We start from the raw sequence: 27,406 nt of genomic DNA on the forward strand, positions 1-27,406 counted from the left end.
CGGCTGATGGCTTGGCTTGGCTCGACTCAGCCACACAGGCTGCGAGCTTGGGCGAATATAGGTCGTGGGTTCGAAGAACCCTGGCTACACCGATTGGTTTTATTTCCCTTTTTTTTTTCACAATGCAATTCAATTTGATGTATATGCAATTTAATTCAATATTTTAATGTATGTACATATATTTGATGCAATTGGCAATATCAATTTCACATAATTCAACAATTATGAATATAATGCATACACAATTTATGTAAAATCTAAAATTCGAAAAACGTAGAGTTAGGTCATGCATTATGGTGAATGTTCATGCTATCACAGCTGCAAAAAATATCGAAATAAAAACCATTGTTTTGGAAGAACCTGTTTGCGTGACGATATGGATGAACTATAAAAGCTTTAACATTAGATTCCTAAGCTCAGCAGTATGAGCATGTTGATAACGTGTTGTAACCTATTTTATCTAACAAGAAGGAGAGGGTCGACGGCAAAGGGAGAGAGAGAGAGAGAGAGAGAGAGAGAGAGAGAGAGAGAGAGAGAGAGAGAGAGAGAGGAGAGATGTGTTTGTAGAATCGTAGGGGAATTGAGTATTGAGGATGCGTTATCCCTCTACGTAGTGCCTTTATTTATAGTAGTAAAATGAGAGAATAAATCCTTCATCCCCATGGAATACAAGTCTATATAGGAAAAAATAACTAGAATCAAATATAACCTATGATTTACACAATCACACTTAAACTAGGAAAGTTCACAACAATCTTGTGATTTTCCACCGGATTTTATTTTAGTCACTCTGGTTCCTAATTTTAATTCCTCATTCTTTGCTTTTTATGAGTTTTCTTCAATGCACATCAAAGTCGCACATCTAAGTTATATAATAAAACAAAAGCCGATAAATCATGTTGTATAATTTAGCAAAAATCTTGTTATGATTTACAACTTAAATGTGCACTTTTAACGTGAAACGAAGAAAACCTCTTACTTTCTGAAACCACCGGGTTGAAATTTCTCTTGAAAAGGAATTTGTCCATAGGAAAAAGACAGAAGCTCGGCCCACTACTATTTTTGGGCCACAAAAGAGTTTGCCGTTTGAGACTCGGGCCTACATCGTTTACATCGTTTAAGTCATCAACTTTGTATTTTGCACTTCCATGCAAAACTAATTAATTAATCATTTAATTACAAAGTTAAACTTAAAACCTAATTAGAACACGGAATCAGAGGGCAAGCAAAACTTGTCTATAGTTTGTCTTGCTAAGCTGTACGGTATTCCGCTCCTTTCCATCGTTGGATTGCTGGCACACCAAAGGACAAAACGGCCTTTCGGAGATCTCAAGGGTCCTCCATTGCCCCGACCCTTTCGATACTTCCCATGTTTCTTCCTTGTTAACTCCTCCTCTTCCATATCCGACCTCCTCACCCCAAAACGCAGCACCCCATTTCTCCACTGAATTCCGATCCCGACCAACAAACTAAAAAGCAGAGAGAAAGAGATGGCGACTCTTCCTTCCTCCCATTGCTGCCACACCTACTCGCCGCCGCTGCCGCCGTCTTCGTCGTCGTCATCAGTTTCGTATTTACCTGTTTATTCATCTGTACACGGACGCCTGCGACGCGTTTCAATTTCTTCGATTCCGAGACGTTTTGTTTCAGCTAAGCTTTTTCTGCAGAATGCTGTCGGCTTGCAAGACGGTAAGCTCCTTCAGCCTTCTAATCTTAATTTGTTTAATTTAGTTGTAAATTTACAGTCTTTTGAATTTGGGTTTTTCCGTCAATGTAGGCCCGGCGGCGCCGGCGGTCAACCCAATTGACAACGAAGCTCCTTTCGAGAAGCTGAAAGATGGGTTGCTTTCAGCTCCGTCTTCGAAGGAATCTAAAGACACGGCCGTGTTTAATGTTAATGAAAGTGAATCTACTGTCAGTATCACGGTGGTTGGAGCCTCCGGGGACCTAGCCAAGAAGAAGATTTTCCCCGCACTTTTCGCACTTTTCTACGAGGATTGCCTCCCGAAGGTGTGGACTATTTGTTCTTTATCTTTCGTTTGATTACTTGATTCTTAGTTTTCGATTGATCGGCGGAAAATGAGTATGTAACTATTTTGTTGCAGCACTTCACTATTTATGGCTATGCTCGGAGTAAGATGACCGATGCCGAGTTGAGAGACATGGTTAGCAAGACGCTTACTTGCCGAATCGACAAGAGGTGCGTCAAAAGCTTGGGCCTTTGTTGTGCAATGTGGTTGATTTGCATATTATGTATTGTTTGCTGAGAAAATTAGAATACACAACTCTAATATCTAAGTGTTGGAGAGACAGAACAAGTAAACAAATTACTATATTACACTCACAAAATATTACAACATATAAACTCTTAAAGAAAGGAGATACACTATACGTAATACATTCTTTCTCCTATTTATAGGCTTGCTAAACCATATTAATCATTGCTAGAATTTTCTAGCTAGTGCATTGATCATGCACTACCACCAACCTAAGAAACCGCCATAATCTTGCGAGAGAATTGTCTAGCATAGTTAATGTGCATGCACTTATCACTTAAATCTCATGCATGTTTGAACTAGAAAAATCTGGTTCCTTTGCACCTGACCAAAATGCATTCTCCAGAAGGCACTGCCTTCTAAGCTTGCTGCTATACTTTCCTACAGTTTTCCATCAGAATTCATGCACCGACTTTGGGCTGGTGTTGATCTTTCAACATTGTTTGAAAAGATGGAAAAGTTATCGCTGGGTGTATAAAGTTTGAAGTTGATTGATGCGTGACGAATTGTTTTGTTGGAACTTCAGGGAGAATTGCGGTGAGAAAATGGACCAATTTCTTCAAAGATGTTTCTATCATTCTGGTCAGTATGATTCACAGGACCATTTCGCAGAGCTGGACAAGAAGCTAAAGGAACATGAGGTAATAATTTGAGCGTGTACTCTGACCTTAGTGATAGAGTGTTGAATACGATTTTATACTCTGCCTTCTTTTCAAGTTTTCTTGGTGCTGTTGTTTGGGGGAACCTTAAGCTCTCTCTGTGTACTTTTAGTCATTGCCCTTTTGAATGATGTTCAAGTAAGCTATCTTCTGGGTCTTGATTCTGCTTCCATTTAGATTGACAAGCAACTGCATGTGTAGGCGGGAAGAGTTCCTAATCGCCTGTTCTATCTGTCTATCCCTCCAAACATATTCATCGATGCTGTTCGCTGTGCTAGCTCATCGGCCTCATCTGGTAATGGCTGGACTAGGGTTATTGTTGAGAAACCCTTCGGCCGAGATTCAGAATCATCTGCTACTTTGACCAGTGCCCTCAAACAGTACCTAGAAGAGGATCAAATCTTCAGGATAGACCACTATCTTGGCAAGGAGCTTGTGGAAAACCTATCAGTTCTCCGCTTCTCCAACCTTATTTTTGAGCCCTTGTGGTCAAGGCAGTACATAAGAAATGTCCAGTTCATATTCTCTGAAGATTTTGGCACTGAAGGACGTGGAGGGTACTTTGACAACTATGGGATAATAAGAGATATAATGCAGAATCACTTGCTTCAGATACTGGCTCTCTTTGCAATGGAAACCCCTGTCAGTTTGGATGCAGAAGACATCAGAAACGAGAAGGTTTTACGAATACCTGAAATGAGGCTGCTTTAGTACTTTGTATTGCTTTCCTCTTTATTCAGGTACTTATAGTGCTTGCTTGGTGCCAGGTTAAAGTTTTACGTTCTATGAGGCCACTACAACTTGAAAATGTGGTCACAGGGCAATACAAGAGTCATGTTAGAGGTGGTATTACGTACCCGGCATACACTGATGACAAGACAGTACCCAAAGACAGCTTGACTCCAACATTTGCTGCAGCTGCTCTCTTCATAGACAACGCAAGATGGGATGGGGTGCCTTTCTTAATGAAGGCTGGGAAAGCATTACATAATAAGAGGTTTGTTCAATTAGAGACAAGGTTCTCATTCTTGTTTGCCAGTCATGGTTTCGCATATACTAAATTCATATTTGCTTCTTTTCTTTTCCAGGGCTGAGATAAGGGTACAGTTTCGGCATGTGCCTGGAAACTTGTATCGAAGTATTGGAACAGATCTTGATCGTGCAACAAATGAGCTTGTTATCCGAGTACAGCCCGACGAAGCTATTGTACTGAAGATAAACAACAAAGTCCCTGGTCTTGGAATGAGGTTGGACAGGAGCAATCTAAATCTTCACTATGCAGCCAGGTTAGGTTTATAAAGTTGAAAGTTTATGTATTAACTGCACGAAGGAATTTAGTCTTGTGTTTGCAATGAATAATCGTAATTGTAAATAGTAATATAATATGCACCAAAGTGTTATCTTTTTTTTTACCCTTCAAACAAATGATGAAATACATTAACCAAATTCGTTTGTTTTGTTGTTTGTAGATATTCAAAGGAGATTCCGGATGCTTATGAGAGGCTTCTGCTGGATGCTATTGAAGGGGAAAGGAGGCTGTTTATCCGGAGTGATGAACTTGATGCAGCTTGGGCACTCTTCACACCCTTATTGAAAGAGATAGAAGAGAAGAAGGTTATTCCCGAATACTATCCTTATGGAAGCAGAGGTCCTGTCGGGGCACACTATCTTGCAGCAAGATACAAAGTCCGGTGGGGTGATGTTGACGTGGAGGTGTGAATTTGAGGAGGCCGGCCTCATTGCCATTGCTACCATAGTCAAACAGGGTAAAGTTTTTGTTTTGTAATTTGTTCACCGTAGATTAGGGTTGTCAACGTAAAGAAAATTGAAGCAATTTCACACCAGATTTCTTCATTTGAGACAATAGATGGAGTATTTTTTTCCTTGTTATTTTCACAGTGGCACATGTTGATATCAATACAATCATGTTATGTAGCACTTTATTAATAATACATTCCAAGTCATTGGCACGACATTCATTTTGTCCGCCAAAATTAACAACATTGCGTGACAGTGTCGCAAGTTCGGACTATGAAATTGTGAAGAGTTAACTGGAAACTTGACTTCAGTTATTGAAATTGAAGGTATTTTCATTGATGAATCGAGTTCGATTTTGCTCACCCCTTTTAACTCCAGTCGAGTCGCCTAGAATCGTAACACAAAGTTTACATGTTCATTTAATTATTGCACTACACAAATGGGATGTCTGAATCAAAAACTCGACGTCCAAATTTGTCGATCGAGAATACACCACCGTTTACAAAGTGTAACCAAGTTGACAGACAATTGCTAACGTTGTCGGGGACCGTCATACATACCTGAATACAAATTCACAAGGAGGATTGGCAGAGTAACAACATTTGGCAACCAAACATAAGAGGACAGACAGATTATTCGATCTAGCAGCCGTATACCTTTGGTGTCATTCGGTCTTTCGATTCTCTCAGTTGTAGCTGTGACAGTAGTTGATCCTGCCTCACCCAAAGATGTCATCCAAAGCATTATGGTCTGTTTAAACTCTTCCTCGTCGCGCAGATACACGAGATGAAGTCCACACTTTTGTACCCTCAAGCTTGGGGGAACACTTCCAATTGAAGCCTCCAGAACGCTACACTCGTTAAACAACTGATCGGATTCCAGTTGAAACCACCCTCGCGGTGTGTTGGATAGCCATATGAATCCTCCCAGCTCATACAACCACTCCAGTTCCTTATTACGCATGGGCAGGACGTTCCAGAAATGACATATAAGGAGGTGGCGGACGGTGGTGGGAAATTCCAGCTGGAACCGCCATTAAACAAGCAGGGCAATCCCAGCCAATGAGAACCGCCATTAAACAGATGTAGTGGCAGCGGCATTGTTGCTGAGTGACCAGTGCCGTGCTGCCCGAACCATTCCAAAATCTCGTCACTTGGAGGGAAGCAAGAATTGTATATCAACGGCAACGTCCTGCAAAAAATATGTGTTAGAGACAGAGAGAGTAACACTTCACGTTGTATAATTGACATGGAATGCAACGTAGTGGTGTACGCGTCCCATTTAAATTGCTCTCCTAGAGAGAGATGAAATGCATCAGGAACCAACCCAAGCATGTTCGGTGTTGGCTCTTAAATGGCACATGAGTTTGTAAGAAAGTCCTGAATCCAAAGTGTTGAGAACAGCAGTAGGATGCTCGATGGCTGAAAAAGGCAACACATAGTTATTATGCCACACAGAGAAAAAAAAATAGTATAGTTGAATTTGTTAAGATTCTCAATCGCATGTTCACTTCATTTGATTGTACCTTTTTAGTCAAACTGGTCCAAATTGACATAACTCCGTATTTTGGTATTTGTTAATAAAAACCAATAAAAGTGATCTCTGAATTTGTCTACTTAAATCATTTCAGTCACTCTGTGATTTTGTTAATATTCTCGTTAAGTAGAGATGTTGGTTTAACAAAAATACCTTTAAAAATATTGTCACGTGATCGTTCATGTGATAATTTAACAAGGATATTGACAGATTTATCTTGAAATGACCAAAATGATTTACGATGAACAAACTCAGAGACTACTTATATCGATTTTCAATTTCAAGGGTCAAAATTTTGACTTTTTGAGCTACTAAAAACAAACCATGTGAATAGAATTTTACACATTGTTTTGTCGTAGTAGTTAAAGACACCGTAAACCCGTAGTAACAATGTACTTATCTCATATAAAACGTTTTCTCGTTTTAAATCACGGATTAGCTCTCGTCATCCAAAAATACAAAAAGATCCATGTGTCTGGATGTTTGTCCGCGAGTCATGCACTATATTTTATTTAAAAAGAGATGCAAACATGATCCACGGGCATGAACATTGGTGTGAAAAAGGAGAGAGGATTATTGTCAGATCCTCCAATCACATCCATTCATTATACATCGTACGATCAATTTTTGTTAGGTATTGTTTATATTCAATTTTAAATAAAAAAAATTTACAATAATTTCTGACCGCACGATATAATGAACGGATATGATTGAAGAATCTCTAGGATCCTTCAGTGTGAAAAAGCTCTCTTAACTTCAAATGGAAGAAATTGATAGGATAATTGATGCTTTTAAAAAGAAAATTAGTGGGACAAAGACAATGGTTTTATCTTTAAACCTACTCATATCTAAAGCGTAAGAAGATTACCATCAACTTTAGAATTTGTGTGACTTTTTTGGGTGATTTGTCAATGCCCATATTTTCAAAGATCGCTTTTGTCTCCTCCATGGCCAACACACGAGAAAACAACACAAGAATGGGACACATTTCTTGTACAACCTACCCATTCATTTCCTTGAACTAAAATCATCTTACGTAACTCATGTGCTTTACTTACCCTAGAAATTATTAATTTTCGTCGAACACAGAATGGGGCTTTATTGTTACGTAGTACTTAGTGTTATAGAGTGGTACGGATGTTTTAGCAGTTAGGTTTGATTTGCACATTTGTTAATCTTTTATTTTCAGTCTTAACAGTTTATTCTCCGTACCACTTACTGTTATATACTGCTAAACAAAAATTGCAAAAGCATACTACATTTATATATAAATATATATACGTTGTGATTTAAATGCATCGAAATATAAATTACGTAGATGGAGGGGATGAGGTATAAGATCTGTTTTCAAATGCACCGGAATGCAACGATATATTGTAAAATTTCCTAAATTATATTTTAGCACAATTTAAACTTTTTGGCAGCAATGATAAAGTAATGAAATTTACTATAGTACTATAACAATAAATTTTTGGGGTTTCAATTATTTGCAATTGAACACCAAGCAAGTTTTCACACTATCTGCTATCATTATAAAGTCACGTCATCTACTCATTATCGGAAATATTTTTCTTCACTATTATCAAGTGACTATCATGTTTATCATCTTATTTATCATTATTAGATGAGTTTAAATTTTAAGATTTGTGTAGTGGATAAACATAAATCTCAATATTTAAACTCATTTAACAATGATAAATAGAATGATGAGCATTACCACCAGTAGCGGATACATAATTCTAACATCGGATGGTCCTAATTATAGTATGATAAGCGCTAGTTGAGCGGCGAGTTAGGACCTAGGACCTAGCCCCTATGCGTCTAGTATATTAGTGAATTTTATGGTATGGGATGAATACTCAATTGATTACGAGTTCGAGTACTTTAGAAATATTTTCTAGAAATTGTATGAATTTATAGTCGTACCCAGTGCACAAGGCTCCCGCTTTAAGCAGGGTCTAGGAGAGGTGAATGTCGGCTAGCCTTACCCCCATTTATGGAGAAGCTGCTCCCAAGTCTCGAACCCGAGACCTATAAAAAGTGTTGGTTAAATAATACACCATTTTTTTATTAATTAAAATGCTAGGTGGCATAACCTAATTGGACAACCATTAAACAAATAGGGAATTGGTCACGTGGAAAATGGAGAGAGAGTCTTTCTTCTTAGTTGGAATCAAGGTTTCAAGAACATCAAAGTCACAGTGGTCGTGTATGTGTTCCTCTTATTTTGAAAGTAGATATTTCTTCTTGATTCAAAACTTCTATTGCACAGCATATGCATAACCATGATGATCTTCTCTCTTCCACCATCTGCTCAAACCATTAAATGGTCTTAGAAGGTCCTCACATATGCTTCTTCGAACTTTTGGGTGGGCCCGAGATGACTCGGGTCCATATATGCATCCACCCCTCATTAGAGTTCTGAGCAAAAATGCACCCATTTAGATCAATTTAGCCTTGGTCTTGGCTGTATCTGCCATTTTTTGAAGATTGAGTTGCCAATTAGTAAAAGGAAATAAGGACAATAATGCCTCATTGAAGAAGGCATGGCCTACTTAATTAGTATTTGCACCAAACACTTTGACCATTTTGGAACCATTGTGTTGAGTTAGGTATTGTCAGTCTGGACTAGTCGGAACTCTGATGTTTCATTCATGCAGACTGAGCGACTGACCGTACATTTGCATTTACTAGCATGCCAAGCCAATCAGTTACTAGTTTTCAGGCACAATAGACGGAGTGATTTTTTGGTCTGAACGCCACCACTCCACACTGCTATGTGTTTTTATTAATTTATTCATTTTATAATACGTAAAATTTCATTACAAAGTTAAGAGGTGCTTACATAAGAAGCATGATCAAAATAGATTGGATCAAGATTACCTGATAAACTCAAGTTGGCCAACTCATTAACAACAAATTTGATCTCGTGATAAATATTTCTGAATTCACATACCCATTTAATGTGTAAACGATCACGGCAAGTGCACTTGCCATAAATTAGGTCTGATATATCCCACTATGTCACGTATTCCAATCGTAACATGTAAATTGGTAGTATAACTGTCACACTCAAAAACTTTTCCGAACAACCTATTATCGTTGCCAAAAATTCAACTAGAAGACGGTGTGACAATGGACTATAAGACTTACAAATCAACAGAATCTACTTGTTGATCTACAGCTGCAAATTACGACATTGTGAGATGTGGCATTACAAGTAGCATGAACTTTACTTGGAAACTTTATAGCTTCAATAATTGAAGTTGAAGATATTTCCATTGACAAATCTGGGCGTGCCAATAAAAATACAACCCCACCTTCAAAACCCTAAACTCAATCAACCCCCAAAGTTTGCACTAAACCCTGAGAGCTTAGGCCTTATCATTACATCACCATCCACAAAGAGGTGCCCACCATTTTTGGGTCCTCAGCACTGATCCCACAAAAGCAGACATGGCAGAGAACAACAAGCATCCGGCACAAATCAAAGACCTACAGATTATGATTGCAAACAAAGAGAAGGATGAAAGCAAGAAGCAGTTAGCACCAAAGAGGAGCTCCACTAAGGACAGGCACAAGAAAGTGGATGGCAGGGGGAGAAGAATAAGGATGCCGGCGCTCTGCGCGGCTAGGGTTTTTCAGCTCACAAGAGAATTGGGTCACAAGTCCGACGGTGAGACAATCCAGTGGCTTTTACAGCAAGCAGAACCGTCAATTGTAGCTGCTACTGGCTCCGGGACCATGCCGGCGTCAGCTCTGGCAGCGGCTGCAGAGTCCTCTGTTTCTGAACAGGGGAACTCTGTTTCCTCTGGATTAATGGGCTTTGGCCATATGGGGAGATCTAATGCAGCAACTGGGATTTGGCCTTTCGTCAGTGGGATTAGGTCAAGTTTTGATCACAATTCTGGTCAGCAAACGTTGAATTTTGCGGGTGAGAACTTGAATTTCATGCATAAGTTTGGTTTCCAAGGATTTGATGCTCCTAGTAATTTGGGATCAGTGAGTTTTCCCACAACTCTGAGTGGAAGCAATCAGCAAGTTCCAGGTCTGGAGCTTGGACTTTCTCAGGATGGTCACATTGGGTTGGTGAATTCTCAAGCTTTGAGTTTGACCCAATTTCTTCAGAACAAGGTGCAGAGGCCTAGGGGTGTTGGTTCCTTCAGTCAGCAGCAGCAGCAGCAGCAACAACAATCGAATACAAACGAATGATTTTCGAGGAACGGAGACAGTAGACAAGTTCAAAATAGCTAAGATACTGGCTTTGCAGGGTTACCCTTCTTTCAACCTTCTTCATTTTATCAGGTACTCTACTTATCTCGTTCTTCCAGGCTACATTTAGCATGTAGGATCTGATACGATTGCCTAATTCGCTAGTTTCAAGGTACGTTGAAGCAAGAAATGAAAGTCTACTTCCGAATTTTGTCCAAGTTGAACGAATTAGACGGATTAGTTATAACTTATAAGGTTCTGCTATCTTACCATTTTATGCATACTGATAGGATAAGTTTCGTTCACGACTAATCCTTTTTATCTCTTCAACTTGAATAAAATTCGGAAATCGAGTATTCACTCAGCGTACTTCGACTTAAAATCTAATCTTAGATACCAAACGTGGCCTCGAGTCTTCCTCGAGTTCTTTATTCGAATTTAGGTTTGAATGTTTAATTTTGTGACATGCAGGATAACTATGGAGAAGAAAATGGCTTGGAGATTGGGTTTGCTTTCTATTTCTTGTTGATTTGTTTAGGTGTGCTATCATTTTTCCAATTTAGAATTATGTGTGCTGCTGGCTTGCATCCAACAACAAAAAGTTGTACAATGCTGAGCAATTATATACTAAATGGATTTCGTGACTTAGATATCATGATCTGGATTTTGTTTTTATAAGGAGCTTTTTCTACATGTATCCCATATAATATCTCATGATGAGCATTATGTACTAAATAGAGAGCTTTTTTACTCTAGACGTTTTCCTTTGATTCTCGCAAAGCGGAGAGCCTCATTGGTTTGGCTCGTCCTTTTTTCTTTCTGCATCTGGATGAGTTTCTAAATACCATGCTGCAGCTTTTTGCAATTTCATTTTGTAAGTTAAAAGAGTTATTTTACTGCAAACTTGGCAATGGTGTTTTTTCTTCTCGACAAATGATAGAATAATTACACTAAATTCATTTAAATTTACGAAGTGAAATTTCGAACTTCAGTGTAGATGGTGGAGCATATTGTTGTAGCCAGCATAGCTAAACCCTAATCTGTAAACTTGGCAATGGTTTGACACTTGCTTGGAAGTTTTGGTGCCTTTTTTAATTGTTACATAATAGGTCTTAGTCTTGGATTTGTTGATAGCCGAAGTGAAGTCAGTAATCAGCATTAGTTTGGAAATTAGTCACAGGATAATAAAACCATTGTTAACAGATCTCCCTAAACATTGTAGTGTTTAGGTTCAATGTTATTTTTCAAACACAATTTTTCGTAACGCAAAGATATCGATCGAGTACATTCGTGTATGATATGTTGGAGTTTTAAAAAACGTGTAATTCAAAAATCAATAAGACGTCTACGAACAATATAAATATTTTCAAAAAATTATGTACATATATGTTTAATACGCAAATTTTCTAACTATATTATGAAACAAATGACCTGTTGTCTTAATAAAAAAACTACGGCCAGGCCGTCAACCAAGTTAGGGTCCGGTTTTCCCTTTTCGGCCCAACACTAATTCAGCCCAAAGAATAAGATGCTAAACGGACCCAAACCCATTTCAGACATTGAGCATAACGTTGCCAAAAGAAAAAGAAAAAAGATCCCTTATTGGCAGCATGACGCTGTTTCTCATGCTCAAATGGAGAAATTTTAGTATAGTTGCTTATTTAGGACAGTTTTCACGCCGAGTAAGGACAGATGAAACTAAAATACAGAGAGTCATATTTTTGTGAAATGTATTCGAGGAGCGTGGTCGGACACTCTTAGCTACTAATGGTTTACAGCACACATTGACGCGTAAAAGTTTCACAAGTACTGACGATACGTTGCAATTGTGGCAGTGAGCTTAATTAATTTGATGGACAAAGTTTAGATGGTCCACTCCAAGTGACTTATTGGACCACCCCAGCTTCCAAATCAAATATTGGGTGTGGTTCCAGCCGCAGCCAGTGCTCAAAAAAGCCTCCAACCAAATTTGGGAGCCATGTAAAACTGTACGGACTATAAAACTAATACCATTCACAATCCATAAAAGGAAATCAATATAATAAATGTTAAGGAGACTCTCTTAAAAGTAAAAAATTGTATGCACTCTTTGTCGTCTTATGTTTTTGACACAATCCAACATTATAAAATATTGTGCCAAAAATATGAGGTGTCAGAAAGTCAATGGAGAGTCCCATTTTTGAGAGAGTCTCCTTAGCATTTCTCAATAACTAGATGCTCGTCAGAATTTTTATGGACTCTCCGCCACCTTTTGTTTTTGACACAATTCTTATGCCAACATTATAAAACATTGTGCAAAAAATATGAGATAGCAGAGAGTCAATAGAGAGTCTTATTTTGAGAGTCTCCTTAGCATTTCTCAATAAATAGATGCTCGTCATTCCTTCTATAATTCTTTGGCTGAAATAAAAAATATGTGACTTAAATGTTATGTATCACTCCATGTTACGAGTATTTTAGTCGTTGGATTTTATTTTTACAACTGTTGAGATTTTATATTTTCACCCTTAGTCATTGATTTCTCGTATTATTCAATGCTAGGTACTAAAAAGGTAGGGTTAAAGAAACAAATTTTATACTTTTTGTCACCTTTATCCACCCCAATAGTATTCTAGTGCACTTGGGGCTCGTTTGGCGGGTTAGATGAGATTGAGTTTTAGCGATAAAATTGGATTGACAGGAACATGTGAGACATGACTAGTAACATATAAAGATAAGTTAGATAACACACTCTATTGTGGAATCATAACTCATCATGTCCAATCTTATCCATCTCACATCTTAACATAATAAAGGACTAGGCTCAAGTTCAATTTAATTGTCACACCCTATCCCAACCATCCTGCCAAACAAACCCTTAAAATTATTGAGTAATTAATGTAGTCCCATCATATAATTTTTTGTTTGTTATATATTAAAGAAAAAGGCTGCAACTATAGAATATAATAAAGCATAAGTCAATGTCATGAGTAGCATCATCATTTGCCTTTCTGCTAATTTGTTTCGTTGTTGGTAAGCACCCGCCCGGAGTCTCGGACTTGTGGAAGATGCATGCAGTGCAAGTGGAGCACTAAGATATGAGAGAGGACCGAAAGGAATTAGGATTTAACTAGTCTGCTGAGTGGGCGTGCACAACCCGGCCAGGGCCAATGCGCGCAGTTGGATGGGCTTTTGTCTTTGTGATGCATGTACGTGTTTATGTCGTGTAAATGTATAGATTATGTAGATGCAAATTTCTTCCTCTTTGATCTTAGATAAAATTATACCTATAAAACAAATAACACCTTAGGTCAAGACCAAGAGCCTCATGCGCCCACGACGAATGAGGGAGGGGAGGACTTTGGCCGAAGAACCTCCGATGCTAAAGTTGGAATTTTGAGGGAAAAAAGTTTAAAGAATTTGGAGAATTTTGCAAGAATGCAGAACTTAGATTTTTAAAGAAAATGAGGTAATATATATCGGGCATGGCTGATCCCTTTTGGAGAGACGGTGACCGGCCCTTTGTGGCATTTTTGGGTGTAATTTGTAGTTAATTAGCCAATTAATAGATTAATTAGGTAATAAATCAATTAATTAGCTAATTAATATAATTTGAAAGGAATGTTTTGGGGGTTACCTTGTGAAGAAGATTTGATGAGGATTGATGAAATAGGTTTTGAATAAATACCTATTTTGGGCACTTTTGACTTAATTGAGAGATGATTGTCCACTGCTTGTGCGTAGGAGTTCCGATGTTCCTTGATGGTAATTTTGTCCTTTTTACCCTAGAATTCACATGTCGCCTCCATATTTTTCTTGATTATTTTTTGCTCCACAAATGCCCTCACACCTGCTAGGCAACTCGCAAGAAAGGGCAGCAGGTATATAGATCTCCAGTTTTAATGTAGATTTTCACTTGGACTTGGAATTAGATTTTTCTAGGAAAGGGAAATAAATTGCCTCCAGAGCCTATTTAAGCCTACATTAAGTAGGGGATTAAATCAACTTCATAGGGCAATTATTTATCCCTACAAGAAAGAGAGAAAACTATAGGATATTTGTTCCCCCTCCCCTAGCAATCTTTTTTGCTTGCCTATGTGAAGAACCGTTTTTCGTTGATTTCTTTGTCTTCTCCGAGCCGCACCGATGTAAGAAAAACTTAATTCTCCTTGTCTTATTCTTGGGTGGTGCTGCCACGGGGCAGCCGTCGGGTGGCATGAGCCAGGAGTCGGCTTAGCATGAGCCAAGGAGGTGGTGTGGCAGAGGCCATTGCTTGTGCTTCTCGGCTTGACTGAAGCCAATGACTGGCTCGGCGTGGGCCGAGGAAGTGGCATGGCATGGGCCACGGTTTGGGTTGCTTGCCAAAAATGAGGAAACTAATTGAGTTAGATTTCTCAGCTGCCGTAGATGGAACTGCCAAGATCGGAGCTGCTGAAGATGAAGTATCGGATGAGCGAACTATTGAGTGCAAAGTGGTTGTTGCCCCCTGACCGTTCACTGCCTAGTTGGTTTTCAAGTATTCGATCTTTTGAGTTATATGGCTTTCTTGCATTAGAGAGCTTACCCAGATAGGTGTCGGAGAATTAGTTTACCCTCTCACATTGGAGAGCAATTAGTTTACCCTTTCACACTGTAAAGTTTACCCATATGGGTGTTAAGGAATTGGTTTACCCTCTCGCACTGGAGAGCAGACCCATATGGGTGTCGGGGAATTGGGAATTGGTTTACCCTCTCGCATTGGAGAGCAATTAGTTTATCCTCTTGCACTGGAGAGCAGACCTTTTTGGGTATCGGAGAATTAGTTTACCCTCTCGCACTGGAGAGCAATTAGTTTATCCTATCGCATTAAAGAGCAGACCCTTTTGGGTGTCGGGGAATTAATTTACCTTCTCGCATTGGAGAGCTTACCCAGATGGGTGTTAGGGGATTGGTTTACCTTCTCGCACTTGAGGGCATGGAAGTCGTTGTTGTGAGTGCAACAAAGGAAAGCTGGACTGCTGGACAACTGAAATAATCCTTAGCATGCGAGATCTTGTTTGGCGATTTGCTTGAGACTTCAAACTGCTTGTGGAACCCGCGTAAGGGTGTAAGTGAGAAGCGTATCGAGTTGCTCCCGGACTTTCTTCAAGTATTGTGCCATCGTTAGATGTTTCGTCATGCGCCCTTTTGAGGCTTGGTTGATAATCAACTGAGAATCTGAATGTATTGTAAGCTTCTTCACTGCTAAGTCTTTCGCTAGTAAACAAGGCTTGGGCCTACGTTGCTGAAGCAGCGGCTTAGGCTGCTTATAACGTCTGGGGTTGCTGTTGCAAAGTGGCTTGGGCCTAGGCTTGTGGTTGCCTCGTTGCTTGCTGGTCACCATGGGCTTACTGTTATAGAACTGGCCAACTCCCCACTACCACAGTGGTCCCTGTGGCTGCCATGGTGGTGGTGCTCCGTGGTGGCAAAGTTGATTCTCTTGCCATCGCTTTAAGCCTCGTGGATCATCGTGGTGGGGCTACGTCTCGTCCTCCATCATTTGATCCATATCTTTGAATGTAGGAAATTTTGTTCGTCGCGGTTTCTGAATTTCCCATCATTGTATTTTTTTTCCTCACCTCTATTCAAAGAATTAAAAAATTCTAGGAATAAGAAAGTATGAAAATTTTACAAACGAACGAGAAACGAGAAACTTTGAATGCGAGAGTCTTCTTCGAGCGTGTGAATCAAACTCTCAATGAAAGCATCAATTTGTGGATGCAAATTTCTTCCTCCTTGATCTTTTACAAAATTGCACCTACAAAACAAATAACATCTTAGGTCAAGGCCAAGAGCTTCACGCGCCCACGACGAATTTGGGGGGGGGGGGCTTTGGCCGAAGAACCTCCGATGCCAAAGTTAAAATTTTAAGGGAAAAGTGTTTAGAGAATTTGGAGAATTTTGCAAGAGTGTAGAACTTAGGTGTTTAGAGAAAATGGGGTAATATATATAGGGCATGGCCAGCCCCCTTTGGAGAGATGGTGATCGGCCCTTTGTGGAATTTTTTGGTGTAATTTGTAGTTAATTATCCAATTAATAGATTAATTAGGTAATAAATCAATTAATTAGCTAATTAATATAATTTGGAAGGAACGTTTTCGGGGTTACCTTGTGGAGAAGATTTGATGAGGATGGATGAAATAGGTTTTGAATAAATACCTATTTTGGGCACTTTTGACTTGATTGAAGGATGATTGTCCATTGCTCACGCGTAGGAGTTCCAGTGTTCCTTGAGGGTAATTTTGTCTTTTTTACCCTAGAATCTACGTGTCGCCTTATATTTTTCTTGATGATTTTTTGCTCCACATATGATACCAACACTAATAATTCACTTGAATATGGTATCATCAACCATTTGCTAAATCCACATGAAAAGCCATATGATTACAACCCAATCAGTCCATGGGACATTATCTATTTGACGTGAAGCACATGTGGCCGTTGGACTTTACACATGGCTCAACTTGCTCTAATACCATGAAGAAGTTGAGGTTTCACCATAAACCAATTGGCAATATGGGGAGTAACACAACCTCCTATAAGTCATTTGATGGTTTGGTCTCTTACCAATGTGATGGGATTTTGTCTTCACATTCTCACATTTATGTTTTGATTTTAATAAAGTAGGTCATTTTGTAGGGTTTAGGGAATATTAAGTCCTAAATTTACTAACACTCAATGAATGAAAAAGTAGTTGAGTCCCATGTTAAAATTAAGCATGCTAGACTGTCTCCAACCCTGGGTGGGAAAAAAAAATTCTCAGAATTTGGGTCTATTTCTTCTCCGATGGGTGTATTTTAAGGTTGGGGAAAACAATTTTTGGAATTGGGGTGGGTATTTGGGTCTTGTATCCACTTGAGTGAATAAGATTTTAGATGGAACTGAGACCCATTGTGGCAGCGAACCCATGTGAAATAGAGGGACAACAGAACTCGTGCATCAGTTTTACTGACACGGATGGTGGATGAAAATGTGCAGATGTGGTTTTATGACCGCATCCATCGGCTGTTGATTCTCTTGAGTTACCTTTTAAAGTCTGACAGCTCAAATCCAATTTAATTAATTTTAACGGTAATAAAAAATTCCTACAACTTTAAATCTAACGGTCAAAATAATATTATTAATTAATCCAAATTAGAGCCTGTTGATGCACAAAATCAGCGAGGACTTTGGTACAACAGAAAGTGTCAGGTTTTGTGACCTTCGCTTGGTTTCTTCGGTCACTAGTGAGGATAAGTACGTAAATGAATAGAGACAGAGAAGCAAACACAGGATGTACGTGGTTCACCCAGATTGGCTACGTCTACGGAGTAGAGGAGTTCTCATTAATTGTGAAGGGTTTACACAAATACATAGGTTCAAGCTCTGGTTTAGTGAGTTCTAGTGAATAGTTTAGTACAAAATGACATTAGAGATTATTGTGGGAGAATGATCCCTATTTATAGAGGAGAGTTTCTAGTTTTGTTCTAACATCGACACGTGTCGTGTTGTGATTGGCTTCTGATGTTGACACGTGTCGAGCTGTGATTGGCTTCTGATGTCGACACGTGTCGCATTGTGATTGGCCTCCTGGTTGAAGGGAAGCTCTTCTAGGTCCTTGACGGTATAACGTTGACCGGTGCTCAGTAGTTTCGGGATTGGTCAAGTATGGTACAAACAGTGCTCCCCTAAGTTCCCGAGTGAGGGAAGCTCCTCGGTTGGGGACTTGCAAGATCCAAGCCATTGAGTAATCACGAAACTTCTAAGTACTGAAGTGTGGTATCATTTTCACGTGCCTTATCTGTCTCATATGTAGATGTGGCATCTTCTCTGGAAGTACTTTTCCTCCATCCATGGGTGGTATCTTTAACCGATGAAAATGCACAAGGTAATGTATCAATTTCACTTGAAGCTTACTTGTAGTTTCGGGCTTGGTCAAGTGCGATACAAACCCTATAGTAAGAGTCCCCCAAGTCGCTGAGCTAGGAGATCTGCCGAAAGAGGTGACAGATAAGGTAAGCAGTCAAACTTCCAAGTAAGCAACCCAGGATCGGAGGTTCGACTTCGGCTTCCGGTTGATTGTTCTCCTTCTCCTTGTCTCTCATTCAGCTGCCAGGATAAGGAGAAGCAAATGGAGAAGAGATGATATGAGATACTTTTGCTTTTGAAGAAGTAACTTTCCACAGGCTTATTCTTGAACTGTGCTTGAGGGTTTTCTGGTTCCCTTCAGAGTATAAGGCCGACTCAAGAATTTGAGGGTCAAAACAAGTCCATCAAATCTAGAGTACGTTCGACCTTGATGATATGGGATACTTTTGCTGTTGACGGAATAATGAATGTGGTATGGAAATGTGTCGTGCTGTAGTGATCTGTTTCAGCTCACCGTTGAACCTTCTGCTTCAATCTTTTGCATGGCATAAGTGGTGTGCAACCTTTGCATTTAAATGGTCATTCAGAACATTCCTTCATAGTGACTCATCCACGCTTGGCAGCTTCAGTGTAAAGAGCCAATATCTGATCAACTGTCATGAGGTATTTGCCGGTGGAATTCGTGACCTTGACAGCAGTTGAGGATGAGTACTCGAGAGCAATGCTAAGTAAGCAACCAGGCAAAGGTTCCAGGCAGTCAGTTCCAGATTGGAGGTTTGATTTCAGGTTCCGACTGACTGCTCTCTTTCTCCTTGTCCTGTAGGTGTGGACAAGGACAAAGACAAAGACAGGGAGAAAGCATGATATGGGATACTCTTGCTTTCGACCCTGATGATATGAGATACTCTTGTTCTTGGTGTGGCTTATTTGCTGAGGTATTATCGGGGGGAAATAAAGCTGAGTATTTCGAGAGGGTATGTTGATGGTGCCTTCTCGAATGCAAGAAAGGGTTGAGCATTTTTGCAGGTTTGCCTGTCCGTTGAGGAGGGAGGTCGATGTATATAGGAATTTCCCAATAACAAGTAGTAATGTTATTCCTTTACCCTTCTTGGTCACAGCAATGTAGTGGGAGCTGCCAGCTTCACGTGTTTTAACTTTGTCAGAGCACTTTGAAAAAGTGGTATGTGGTATCTGGAAAGCTGATGTTACGTGTGAAGATTACAGACAAGCTTTATCTAAGGAAATCTGGCTCTCGAAGTTCTGAGAGTTATGCCTCTTCGGTTTTCAAACAAGCAATCCCGTCGAGGATCTGACTCTCGAGATTCGGAAAGCGGTGCTACTTCGGTTTTTGAGAAAGTAATTATGTTGGGAGTCTTTTCTCGAATGTGAGTAAAGGTTGGACGTTCTTGCCAACCTGTCTTGCCGCAAAACACGGAGGTCGACACACATAGGGACTTTCCAGTTGTCAAGTAGTGGTGCTGTTCCTTTACCCTTGTGGGTAATAGTAGGGTAGCTGGAACTTCGAAATTCTCGTGCCTAAACTTTGTCAGAGATCTTTGACAAAGTTATATGTGGTACCCGAGGAGTTGATGGTGCATGTGGAGAGCGGTGATTGAACAGTAAGATTCACGTGCTTTCTATTTCACCAGAAATTTTCGACAGATTGCCCGTAATTTCCGCAAAGCTGAGTGTACATGTGACAGGTGCTGACGAGGCTGAAAAAGCAGGTGCTTCTTCGATTTCTGAGATCAGCCCTCGTGGTCTCTGAGCAGCCCAGCTTTTGAGAAAGCAAACGCCTCTTCGATTTCTGAAGCTCCGTCGAGTGCAGATTTTTATAGAGGCTGGCATTAAGTTCCACAGCACACTTGAATCTCTACCAGTAGAAGCTCCCTTCTTGCACTTCTAAGATCTTGATTTGTCTGACCTCTTCCCTCTTCAACACATTTGAAAATGTCTGGACCCTCCGACCGTCGTTTTGACTTGAACCTTGGAGAAGAGACATCCATGCCTTCTCTAGACAACATATGGCGCCCATCCTTCATATCCTCTACTGGTCCTCTTACCGTTGGGGATTCTGTGATGAAGAATGATATGACCGCTGCAGTGGTGGCCAGGAACCTTCTCACTCCCAAAGATAACAGACTACTTTCCAAACGGTCTGATGAGTTGGCTGTTAAGGACTTTCTGGCTCTTAGTGTTCAGTGTGCAGGTTCTGTGTCTAATATGGCCCAACGCCTATTTGCTAGAACCCGCCAAGTTGAATCATTGGCTGCTGAAGTGATGAGTCTCAAACAGGAGATTAGAGGGCTCAAGCATGAGAATAAACAGTTGCACCGGCTCGCCCATGACTATGCTACAAACATGAAGAGGAAGCTTGACCAGATGAAGGAATCTGATAGTAAGGTTTTACTTGATCATCAGCGGTTTGTGGGTTTGGTCCAAAGGCATTTATTGCCTTCGTCCTCTGGGGCTGTACCTGGTAATGAAGCTTCAAATGATGAACCTCCAATGCCTCCTCCTTCTGGGGTTTTGTCAAGTACTGAGGCTCCGGATAACCACCCTCCGGTGCTTTCTCTTTCTGGGGCTCTACCGACTGCTGAGACTTCCCCTAAGCAACCTTTGTGAAGGCTCCCTTTTGTTTGTTTATTTTGACTCATGTATATGTACATATTTGTGGCTTATCGAAAATATTAATAAATAAGCTTTGCTTCATTTCAACATATTGTGTTAAATACACCAAAGCCTTCTTCAGAAAGTTCTTTGAATTTTTTCTTTTGTTGAAACCTGTATTGTTGAAGCTTTGTGAGTGAAGCGTGTAGTTTGAGGTAGTGTTCCCTTAATTTCCCGAGTGAGGAAAACTTCTCGGTTGGAGACTTGAAAAAATCCAAGTCACTGAGTGGTTGTGAGACTGCCGAGTATCAAGGTGCAGTAGCATATGGTGGGAGTCCCCCAAGTCTTCAGGCGAGGAGAGTTGCCGAATGAGGTGTCTTGCTTGCTACTAATTTGTCAAAGTAACGAAGCCGTGTTTTGATGTCACACCTTCATATATGCCTTATCTAAAAATATTTCCAACTTTTGTGTGTTTGATGCTGCATGCTATTGACTAGACAAGATCAAGTGCAATTAGTAGCTTTTCTCTCTTTTTCATCTTTTCTTTGGTGGAATTGCTTTTCGTTTCCACTAATCAGCCTGAGTGGAAGCAAGATAACACCATTCTCTATAGCTCAGATCGCAAAGTCGTCTTCATGAAAGTTGTTCCTTATCTTGTGAACTACAACATATCCAAATTTGAGATCCATCGGAGTAGTACAACTTCAGAAATTCAGGTATGATGAGTAACTGTTCATCATTTTTCTGTCAACCTGTCAGACTTGTTGTGAGCTTCGAAACTCTATTGTCTCTTGTTCAGATCAACATACTTTCTTCATCAAAGTTGTTCCTAACCTTGTCAGCTACAACATATCCAAATTGGAGATCCATCGGAGCAGTACAAATCCAGAAATTCAGGTATGATGAGTGACTGTTCATCATTTTTCTGTCAACCTGTCAGATTTGTTGTGAGCTTCGAAACTCCATTTTCTCTTGTTCAGATCAACATACTTTCTTCATCAAAGTTGTTCCTTATCATCTCTTTCATGACATATCAAAAATTCAGAATGAACTAACGGTTAAATAGTTCCAGATCTTCGAAACATCACAGCAGTCTTTAAATTTGCGGGAATCCGACTGTCGTGTTTGGAGCCTCAACACTTTAATTTCCGTCGCTCAAACAGAAACGATTCCTTCTTTAAAGTTGTTCATCTGCTCAAGAACTATAGGGTGTCCAAAATTCAGCTCCACTGGAGAAGAGAAAAGGTTGCAGAAATTTGATAGATGAAAGGAGGCGGAAGAGGAAAAGAGGGAAAGAGGTTGCTTGGGTTGGTTTTGTAGTTAAACTTGAGATTTTGGCTTGTTGTTTGATTTATTATAATATGTTTGGAAACATATACATAATTGCTTGTTTGGTTATGACAAGTATGTTGTGGGTGTAGAACAAAACAAATGTTTGTGTTGACCCATGTTTTTGTACAGGTTCAAGGGAATCTTGGTTTTGTGAACAAAATTTGTTTATTTGTCACAAGGTTTTGTGTTTGGGAAATAGTTTAATAGGTAAGGTTTATTGACTATAGATTTTTGCTTGGGTATATAGCGTGACTAGTTGAAGCTATTTTTAGGATACAAAACTTGAATTAGTTTCGCACTATCTTGATGAAGAGTGTGCGAAGCTTTTATATGTTTTGGTGTTGAAATTTTGTATTGTAGGTGAATCATTGAGGTTGAAGCTTGATAGGTGAAGCTTTATAGGTGAAGCTTTGGTGTTGAAGCTTTATAGGTGAAGCTTTGTGTTTGAAGCTTTATAGGTGAAGCTTTGGTGTTGAAGCTTTATAGGTGAAGCTTTGTGTTGAAGCTTTATAGGTGAAGCTTTGGGGTTGAAGCTTTATAGGTGAAGCTTTAGTGTTGAAGCTTTATAGGTGAAGCTTTTGTTGGCACCATAAATTGATTGTGCTTCGCACTATCTTGATGAACATAGTGCGAAGCTTTTGAGATTGATACTTGTCCTCCATTGATGAAGCTTTTGTTGGCACCATAAATTGATTGTGCTTCGCACTATCTTGATGAACATAGTGCGAAGCTTTTGAGATTGATATTGGTCCTCCATTGATGAAGCTTTTGTGGGCACCATAAATTGATTGTGCTTCGCACTATCTTGATGAACATAGTGCGAAGCTTTTGAGATTGATACTTGTCCTCCTTCACCTTTTTTTTTTTTTTTTTTTTTTTTTTTTTTTTTTTTTTGTTTGTTTTTTTTTTGTTTTTTGTTTTTTGTTTTTTGTTTTTTGTTTTTTGTTTTTTGTTTTTTGTTTTTTTTTTTTTTTTTTTTGTTTTTGTTTTGTTTTTTTTTGTTTTTTTTGTTTTTTTTGTTTTTTTTTTTTTTGGTTGGAGGGGGGAACTGAAACATTTGAAATTTGAAACTCCCTAATGTTAGAAGTTTGAAGATTTTCCATGTGGGGCTTTCTCATGGTTTGAATTTGAATTTTGAATATTAATAGCCATGTTGAACTATATATAAGAATGATAAGTTTCCATTCTTTACCTTACCTTCATTTGCTCATCTTGTAGTGATTTTTGAAGACAGAGTGCTTTTTCCTTGAGAGGGATTCTAGCATTGCTTTGCTGCACCATCTTCAGGTTGGTAGTCTTCTCCACTACATTGGATGTTTTCCTTTTTGTTGAATTGTTGGAATGTTCATGTATTTTGTGAAGAACATAATGAACTGGTTGAGCTGTTCTTCATGCCCTGTGAGCTTCCTTATGTTTTGATCCTTCATGTAGTGATAGAGTTTGTTTCTATTTGTTGTAGATGTCGGAGTCTGGAAGTCTAAGTGATGAGGGCTCCCCTAGCTCGGGCTCTAGGTTTGAGCCTGCAATGTCGGGGTCTTCATGGCCTTTGTTAGAGTCTTGTACAAAAGAAACGTTGGATGATCCTCACAATTGTCAAACCTTAGCCAATATTGGTTCTTCCTCCATGTTAGTGGGTGAGGGGGTTGTTTGTGACGCCATACCCATATGTCGTTCTGATCCTCACAATTGTCAAACCTTAGCCGAGATTGGTTCTTCCTCCATACGAGTGGGTGAGGGGGTTGTTTGTGATGCCATACCCATATTTCGCTCTGAGTTCACAGCGGACCATTTAGAAAATAACTTGTTAGATAGCGAAAAGCAGCTTGAGGCCCTAAGGCAATCATGTAGTATCCCCCGTAGTGTAGGAATACGTTTGGTGTGTTGTGAAAAATTGCCTTCTGAGCCGCCCACGGGTCATGTTATGTTCTATACCCAGACATTAGTGACCTTGGGGGTAAATTTACCTTTGCATCCGTGGTTGCAACAGATGCTGTCTTTTATTGGTTATACACCGGGGCAACTCAACCCTGGTTTCTGGGATACCTTGATCGGGTTTTATATTATATGGATGGAGTGTGGATTAGGTGAACCTTCCTTCCATCAGTGGCGCTACTGTTATAAGATGCGCCCGGTGAAAGCATGTACGGGTTATGCTGAATGTGCATGTCGGAGTGAGATAGAGCGTGTTGTCTTTGATAAGAGAAAGTCGTACTGCACATGGAAGAAACGTTGGTGCTTTCTTTATAATGATTGGGAGCATGCTAAGGGTGTCACGCCTGAGCGACGTGTTCCTACTCATTTCCAAACTGTAGGTTGTAATGTATCCATTTTCTTATTATTTGCTATTGTTGTGACTTTCTCTTGCTTCTAAGATTTTTCTTCATGCAGTGACACGAGGCACCATCAAACTCTCCGGACAGGAGCTAGCTGATGTAGAGAAAGTGCTGAGGGTGCCTAAAGAAGATAGACACTTGGGTAAGCTACGACCCTTGTTTCGAAAGTACGGTTTCCAGCCCTTAGTTTCTGAGTGCCAGAGACGAGCGAGTAAGTTGTATCCTCACTTGATCCTTGTTCTTCATTTTTTTTTTTTTTTTTTTTTATAGATATATAATGTGGTATTTCTTACTTTGATTTTCCTTGTTCAGTGGAGAAGGTGGGCAAGAAAGTGGAGACTAGCACCAAGAAAAGGAGAGTGCCCATGTTAGTTCCTTCAGAAGACATCCTGTTTCACAAGGAAGCTCGCAAGCACCGGGTGAGACCAATCATTAAAACTAAGTCTCGAGAAGAAGTCCTCAAGGTTGCTGCCTCGAAGAAAGCTGAAGCTGAGGCCATTGGATGTGCTGCTGCCATAGTTGCCGGGGAAGATAGGCGATTGCTGCCTCCTCTTCCTACTATTAATCCCATCTTTCCTCCAGTTAGGGAACACATTGGGCAGGAAGGTGATCCTAGTTCTAGCAGCAAGGGTAAAGATAAGGAAGAGGTTGGCAGTGTCCCTTGGAAGGATTTGAAGGTTGCCATGCGGCCAAAGGACTTTGGGTATATCAACAATTGCCTGGCAGGGCGTCGATTCACTTTCGATGAGCTCGGAGAGCCTTTAGCTAAAGATGAATCGGATTGTGACCGGATGTTGAAGCTGTCTTCATATGTGAGTGTTACTTTGTCATTTCCTTGTTTTCTCCTCTTTATTAGCATTATTTTGGTAGCGATGATCGTCTTGTCATGCAGGTCATGACTGAGTATCACGATAGACTGCGAGAGGCTGAGCGGTGCAAAGTGAAACTGAAAGAGAATAAGCAGCTTGTGAATGATGCCAGGAAGACGAGCAAAGCTTTGGCTGAGGCCATTGAAGTCAGGGATCAACATTTTGAGAGTTTGAAGAGGCGGAATGGTGAGAACTTGAGACTCAAAGTACAGTTGGAGGCGACTAAGAAACAGTTGGAGACAACTATGCTTGAGGTTTCCAAGGTTAAAGGGGAGTTGGATAGTGCATTGGTTGAGATTTCTGAGCTGAAGAGTAGTATCCCGACTGAGAAGGAAGCTGCTATGAAGGAGTTCTTGGGTTCCCCGGCCTTTCTCCATGTCCTTAGACCTCGCTGTACCCGAAAAGTTCACTTTGAAAAAAGGAAATGGATGGATGTCCTTGATCGTTATGATGATGGAAGCGTTCTTCGAAAATACCGTGAAGAAATAGATGAGCATCATCGAAAAGGTGAAACCTTCAACCTTGCCGTTTATTCTAGCAGTGCAGATGAGTCTGGTGATGAGGCTAGTGCTGATGAGCAGAGTCATCAGGGTGATGATGAGTTTGGAAATGCAGAAAATGGCGGTATGACTCATAGTGATATGATCAGGGGATGACTAGAAGTGCTTTCACTTTCTGCATGTACTCTACCTGCACTAGTTTGTTGTTTGTATGGCATGTGCCATGTTAGAAGCCTGAGAGTTTTTTTTTTTTTTTTTTTTTTTTGTATGTTTATGAGTGTTTGCATTATCAAGCAAGTGTTTGTATTGTCAAGCTTCAAGTGTTTGCATTATCAAGCTTCAAGTGTTTGCCTTATCATTGATGAATGTTTGACTATGTTTGCATAGATCCTTTGTATAGTCTTGTTGACACATACTTAGATTTGATTTTGTATTGGAAACATTTGCGTTGAAGCTTCAACACTTGAGTGTTTCATTGCTCAGAATGTAAAAGAGTTTAGGGCCGAGTTGGCTAAATCACATCTTTATTGAATTCATACCAAATGGTCTTTGTTACATAGGATGCCGAACGGCTGTAGCTTAACACTTGTACAATGTGAGTCTATTTGTAATAATACTTCAAGTGGTCAGCATTCCATGGATGGCCAAGGGTCTTGCCGTCGGAGTTTCTGAGCTTGTAGGAGCCAGGGCGGCTGATGCTGACGATCTCGAATGGTCCGTCCCAGTTAGGACTGAGTGTTCCTTCACTCGGGACTCTATCACAGAGTAATCTTTTCTTTAGTACCCAGTCTCCCACTTTGAAAGAGCGAGGTTTGACCCTTGAGTCGTAGTAGTTGGAGATGCGCTGCTTGTAGGCGACATTCCTCAGGTGAGCCTGATTTCTGTGTTCCTCGACTAGATCCAGGTTGAGGGTGAGTTACTTGTCGTTCTCACTCTGGATGTAATTCTGGATTCGGTATGTTGCTTGCTCAAGCTCAACTGGGACAACTGCTTCTGTACCAAAAGCAAGTGAGAACGGAGTTTCTCCTGTGGAAGTCCGATATGAAGTGCGGTATGACCAAAGAACTTGGGGTACGAATTCTGGCCAACAACCTTTAGCTTTGTCCAAGCTAGTTTTCAGAGTGCGCTTGATTATTTTGTTAACGGCCTCGACTTGTCCGTTAGACTGGGGATGGGCTGGAGAGGCAAAACATAAGTTGATGTTGAACTTAGAGTAGAACATCTTGAACTTCTTGTTGTCGAACTGCCACCCATTGTCCGTGACTATCGCATTGGGAATGCCAAATCTGCAGAGGATGTTCTTCCATACGAAGTCTTCTATTTTTCCCTCAGTAATGGTTGCCAAGGGTTCCACTTCAGCCCACTTTGTGAAGTAGTCAACTGCAACGATTGCATAGCGGACTTTGCCCTTCCCTGCAGGCATTGGGCCGATCAAATCAAGTCCCCATTGGGCGAAGGGCCAATGGCTGATCATAG

General features: G+C 40.1%; 4 protein-coding genes across 4 annotated transcripts; 3 read left to right on the top strand and 1 right to left on the bottom strand.

Annotated features, from left to right (window-relative positions):
• Positions 1 to 1,284: 1,284 nt before the first annotated feature.
• LOC126597283 (glucose-6-phosphate 1-dehydrogenase, chloroplastic-like) lies at positions 1,285 to 4,936 on the top strand. Its single transcript, XM_050264063.1, has 8 exons — positions 1,285 to 1,689; positions 1,778 to 2,010; positions 2,106 to 2,200; positions 2,803 to 2,917; positions 3,137 to 3,613; positions 3,703 to 3,932; positions 4,024 to 4,221; positions 4,405 to 4,936. The coding sequence occupies exons 1-8, from the start codon at positions 1,491 to 1,493 to the stop codon at positions 4,652 to 4,654; spliced, it is 1,797 nt and encodes a 598-aa protein (XP_050120020.1). The 5' UTR covers positions 1,285 to 1,490; the 3' UTR covers positions 4,655 to 4,936.
• Positions 4,937 to 5,089: 153 nt separating this feature from the next.
• Positions 5,090 to 6,248, bottom strand: LOC126597284 (uncharacterized). Its single transcript, XM_050264064.1, has 2 exons — positions 6,020 to 6,248; positions 5,090 to 5,884 (listed from the first exon to the last, which is right to left on the bottom strand). Exons 1-2 carry the CDS (start codon positions 6,025 to 6,027, stop codon positions 5,503 to 5,505), a joined length of 390 nt encoding a protein of 129 aa, XP_050120021.1. The 5' UTR covers positions 6,028 to 6,248; the 3' UTR covers positions 5,090 to 5,502.
• A 3,280-nt stretch (positions 6,249 to 9,528) lies between these two features.
• LOC126594766 (transcription factor TCP20-like) lies at positions 9,529 to 11,196 on the top strand. The gene is made up of 2 exons (XM_050261024.1): positions 9,529 to 10,534; positions 10,913 to 11,196. Exon 1 carries the CDS (start codon positions 9,686 to 9,688, stop codon positions 10,439 to 10,441), a length of 756 nt encoding a protein of 251 aa, XP_050116981.1. The 5' UTR covers positions 9,529 to 9,685; the 3' UTR covers positions 10,442 to 10,534; positions 10,913 to 11,196.
• Positions 11,197 to 23,521: 12,325 nt separating this feature from the next.
• LOC126595213 (uncharacterized) lies at positions 23,522 to 26,086 on the top strand. The gene is made up of 4 exons (XM_050261588.1): positions 23,522 to 24,540; positions 24,617 to 24,772; positions 24,874 to 25,373; positions 25,454 to 26,086. The coding sequence occupies exons 1-4, from the start codon at positions 23,688 to 23,690 to the stop codon at positions 26,084 to 26,086; spliced, it is 2,142 nt and encodes a 713-aa protein (XP_050117545.1). The 5' UTR covers positions 23,522 to 23,687.
• Positions 26,087 to 27,406: the final 1,320 nt, after the last annotated feature.

Source organism: Malus sylvestris, chromosome 13 (assembly GCF_916048215.2).
Source record: "Malus sylvestris chromosome 13, drMalSylv7.2, whole genome shotgun sequence".
In the NCBI taxonomy this organism is placed as follows: domain Eukaryota; kingdom Viridiplantae; phylum Streptophyta; class Magnoliopsida; order Rosales; family Rosaceae; genus Malus; species Malus sylvestris.

What these genes read in the sequence shown, in the direction of transcription:
- LOC126594766 (XM_050261024.1), top strand. Translation starts at nt 9,686, where the DNA reads ATGGCAGAGAACAACAAGCATCCGGCACAAATCAAAGACCTACAGATT.
- LOC126595213 (XM_050261588.1), top strand. Translation starts at nt 23,688, where the DNA reads ATGTCGGAGTCTGGAAGTCTAAGTGATGAGGGCTCCCCTAGCTCGGGC. An exon ending in TGAGTGCCAGAGACGAGCGA is followed by an intron (nt 24,773 to 24,873) that starts GTAAGTTGTATC and finishes TTCCTTGTTCAG; the next exon opens with TGGAGAAGGTGGGCAAGAAA. An exon ending in TGTTGAAGCTGTCTTCATAT is followed by an intron (nt 25,374 to 25,453) that starts GTGAGTGTTACT and finishes CTTGTCATGCAG; the next exon opens with GTCATGACTGAGTATCACGA.
- LOC126597283 (XM_050264063.1), top strand. Translation starts at nt 1,491, where the DNA reads ATGGCGACTCTTCCTTCCTCCCATTGCTGCCACACCTACTCGCCGCCG. An exon ending in TGCTGTCGGCTTGCAAGACG is followed by an intron (nt 1,690 to 1,777) that starts GTAAGCTCCTTC and finishes CCGTCAATGTAG; the next exon opens with GCCCGGCGGCGCCGGCGGTC. An exon ending in ACTTGCCGAATCGACAAGAG is followed by an intron (nt 2,201 to 2,802) that starts GTGCGTCAAAAG and finishes TTGGAACTTCAG; the next exon opens with GGAGAATTGCGGTGAGAAAA.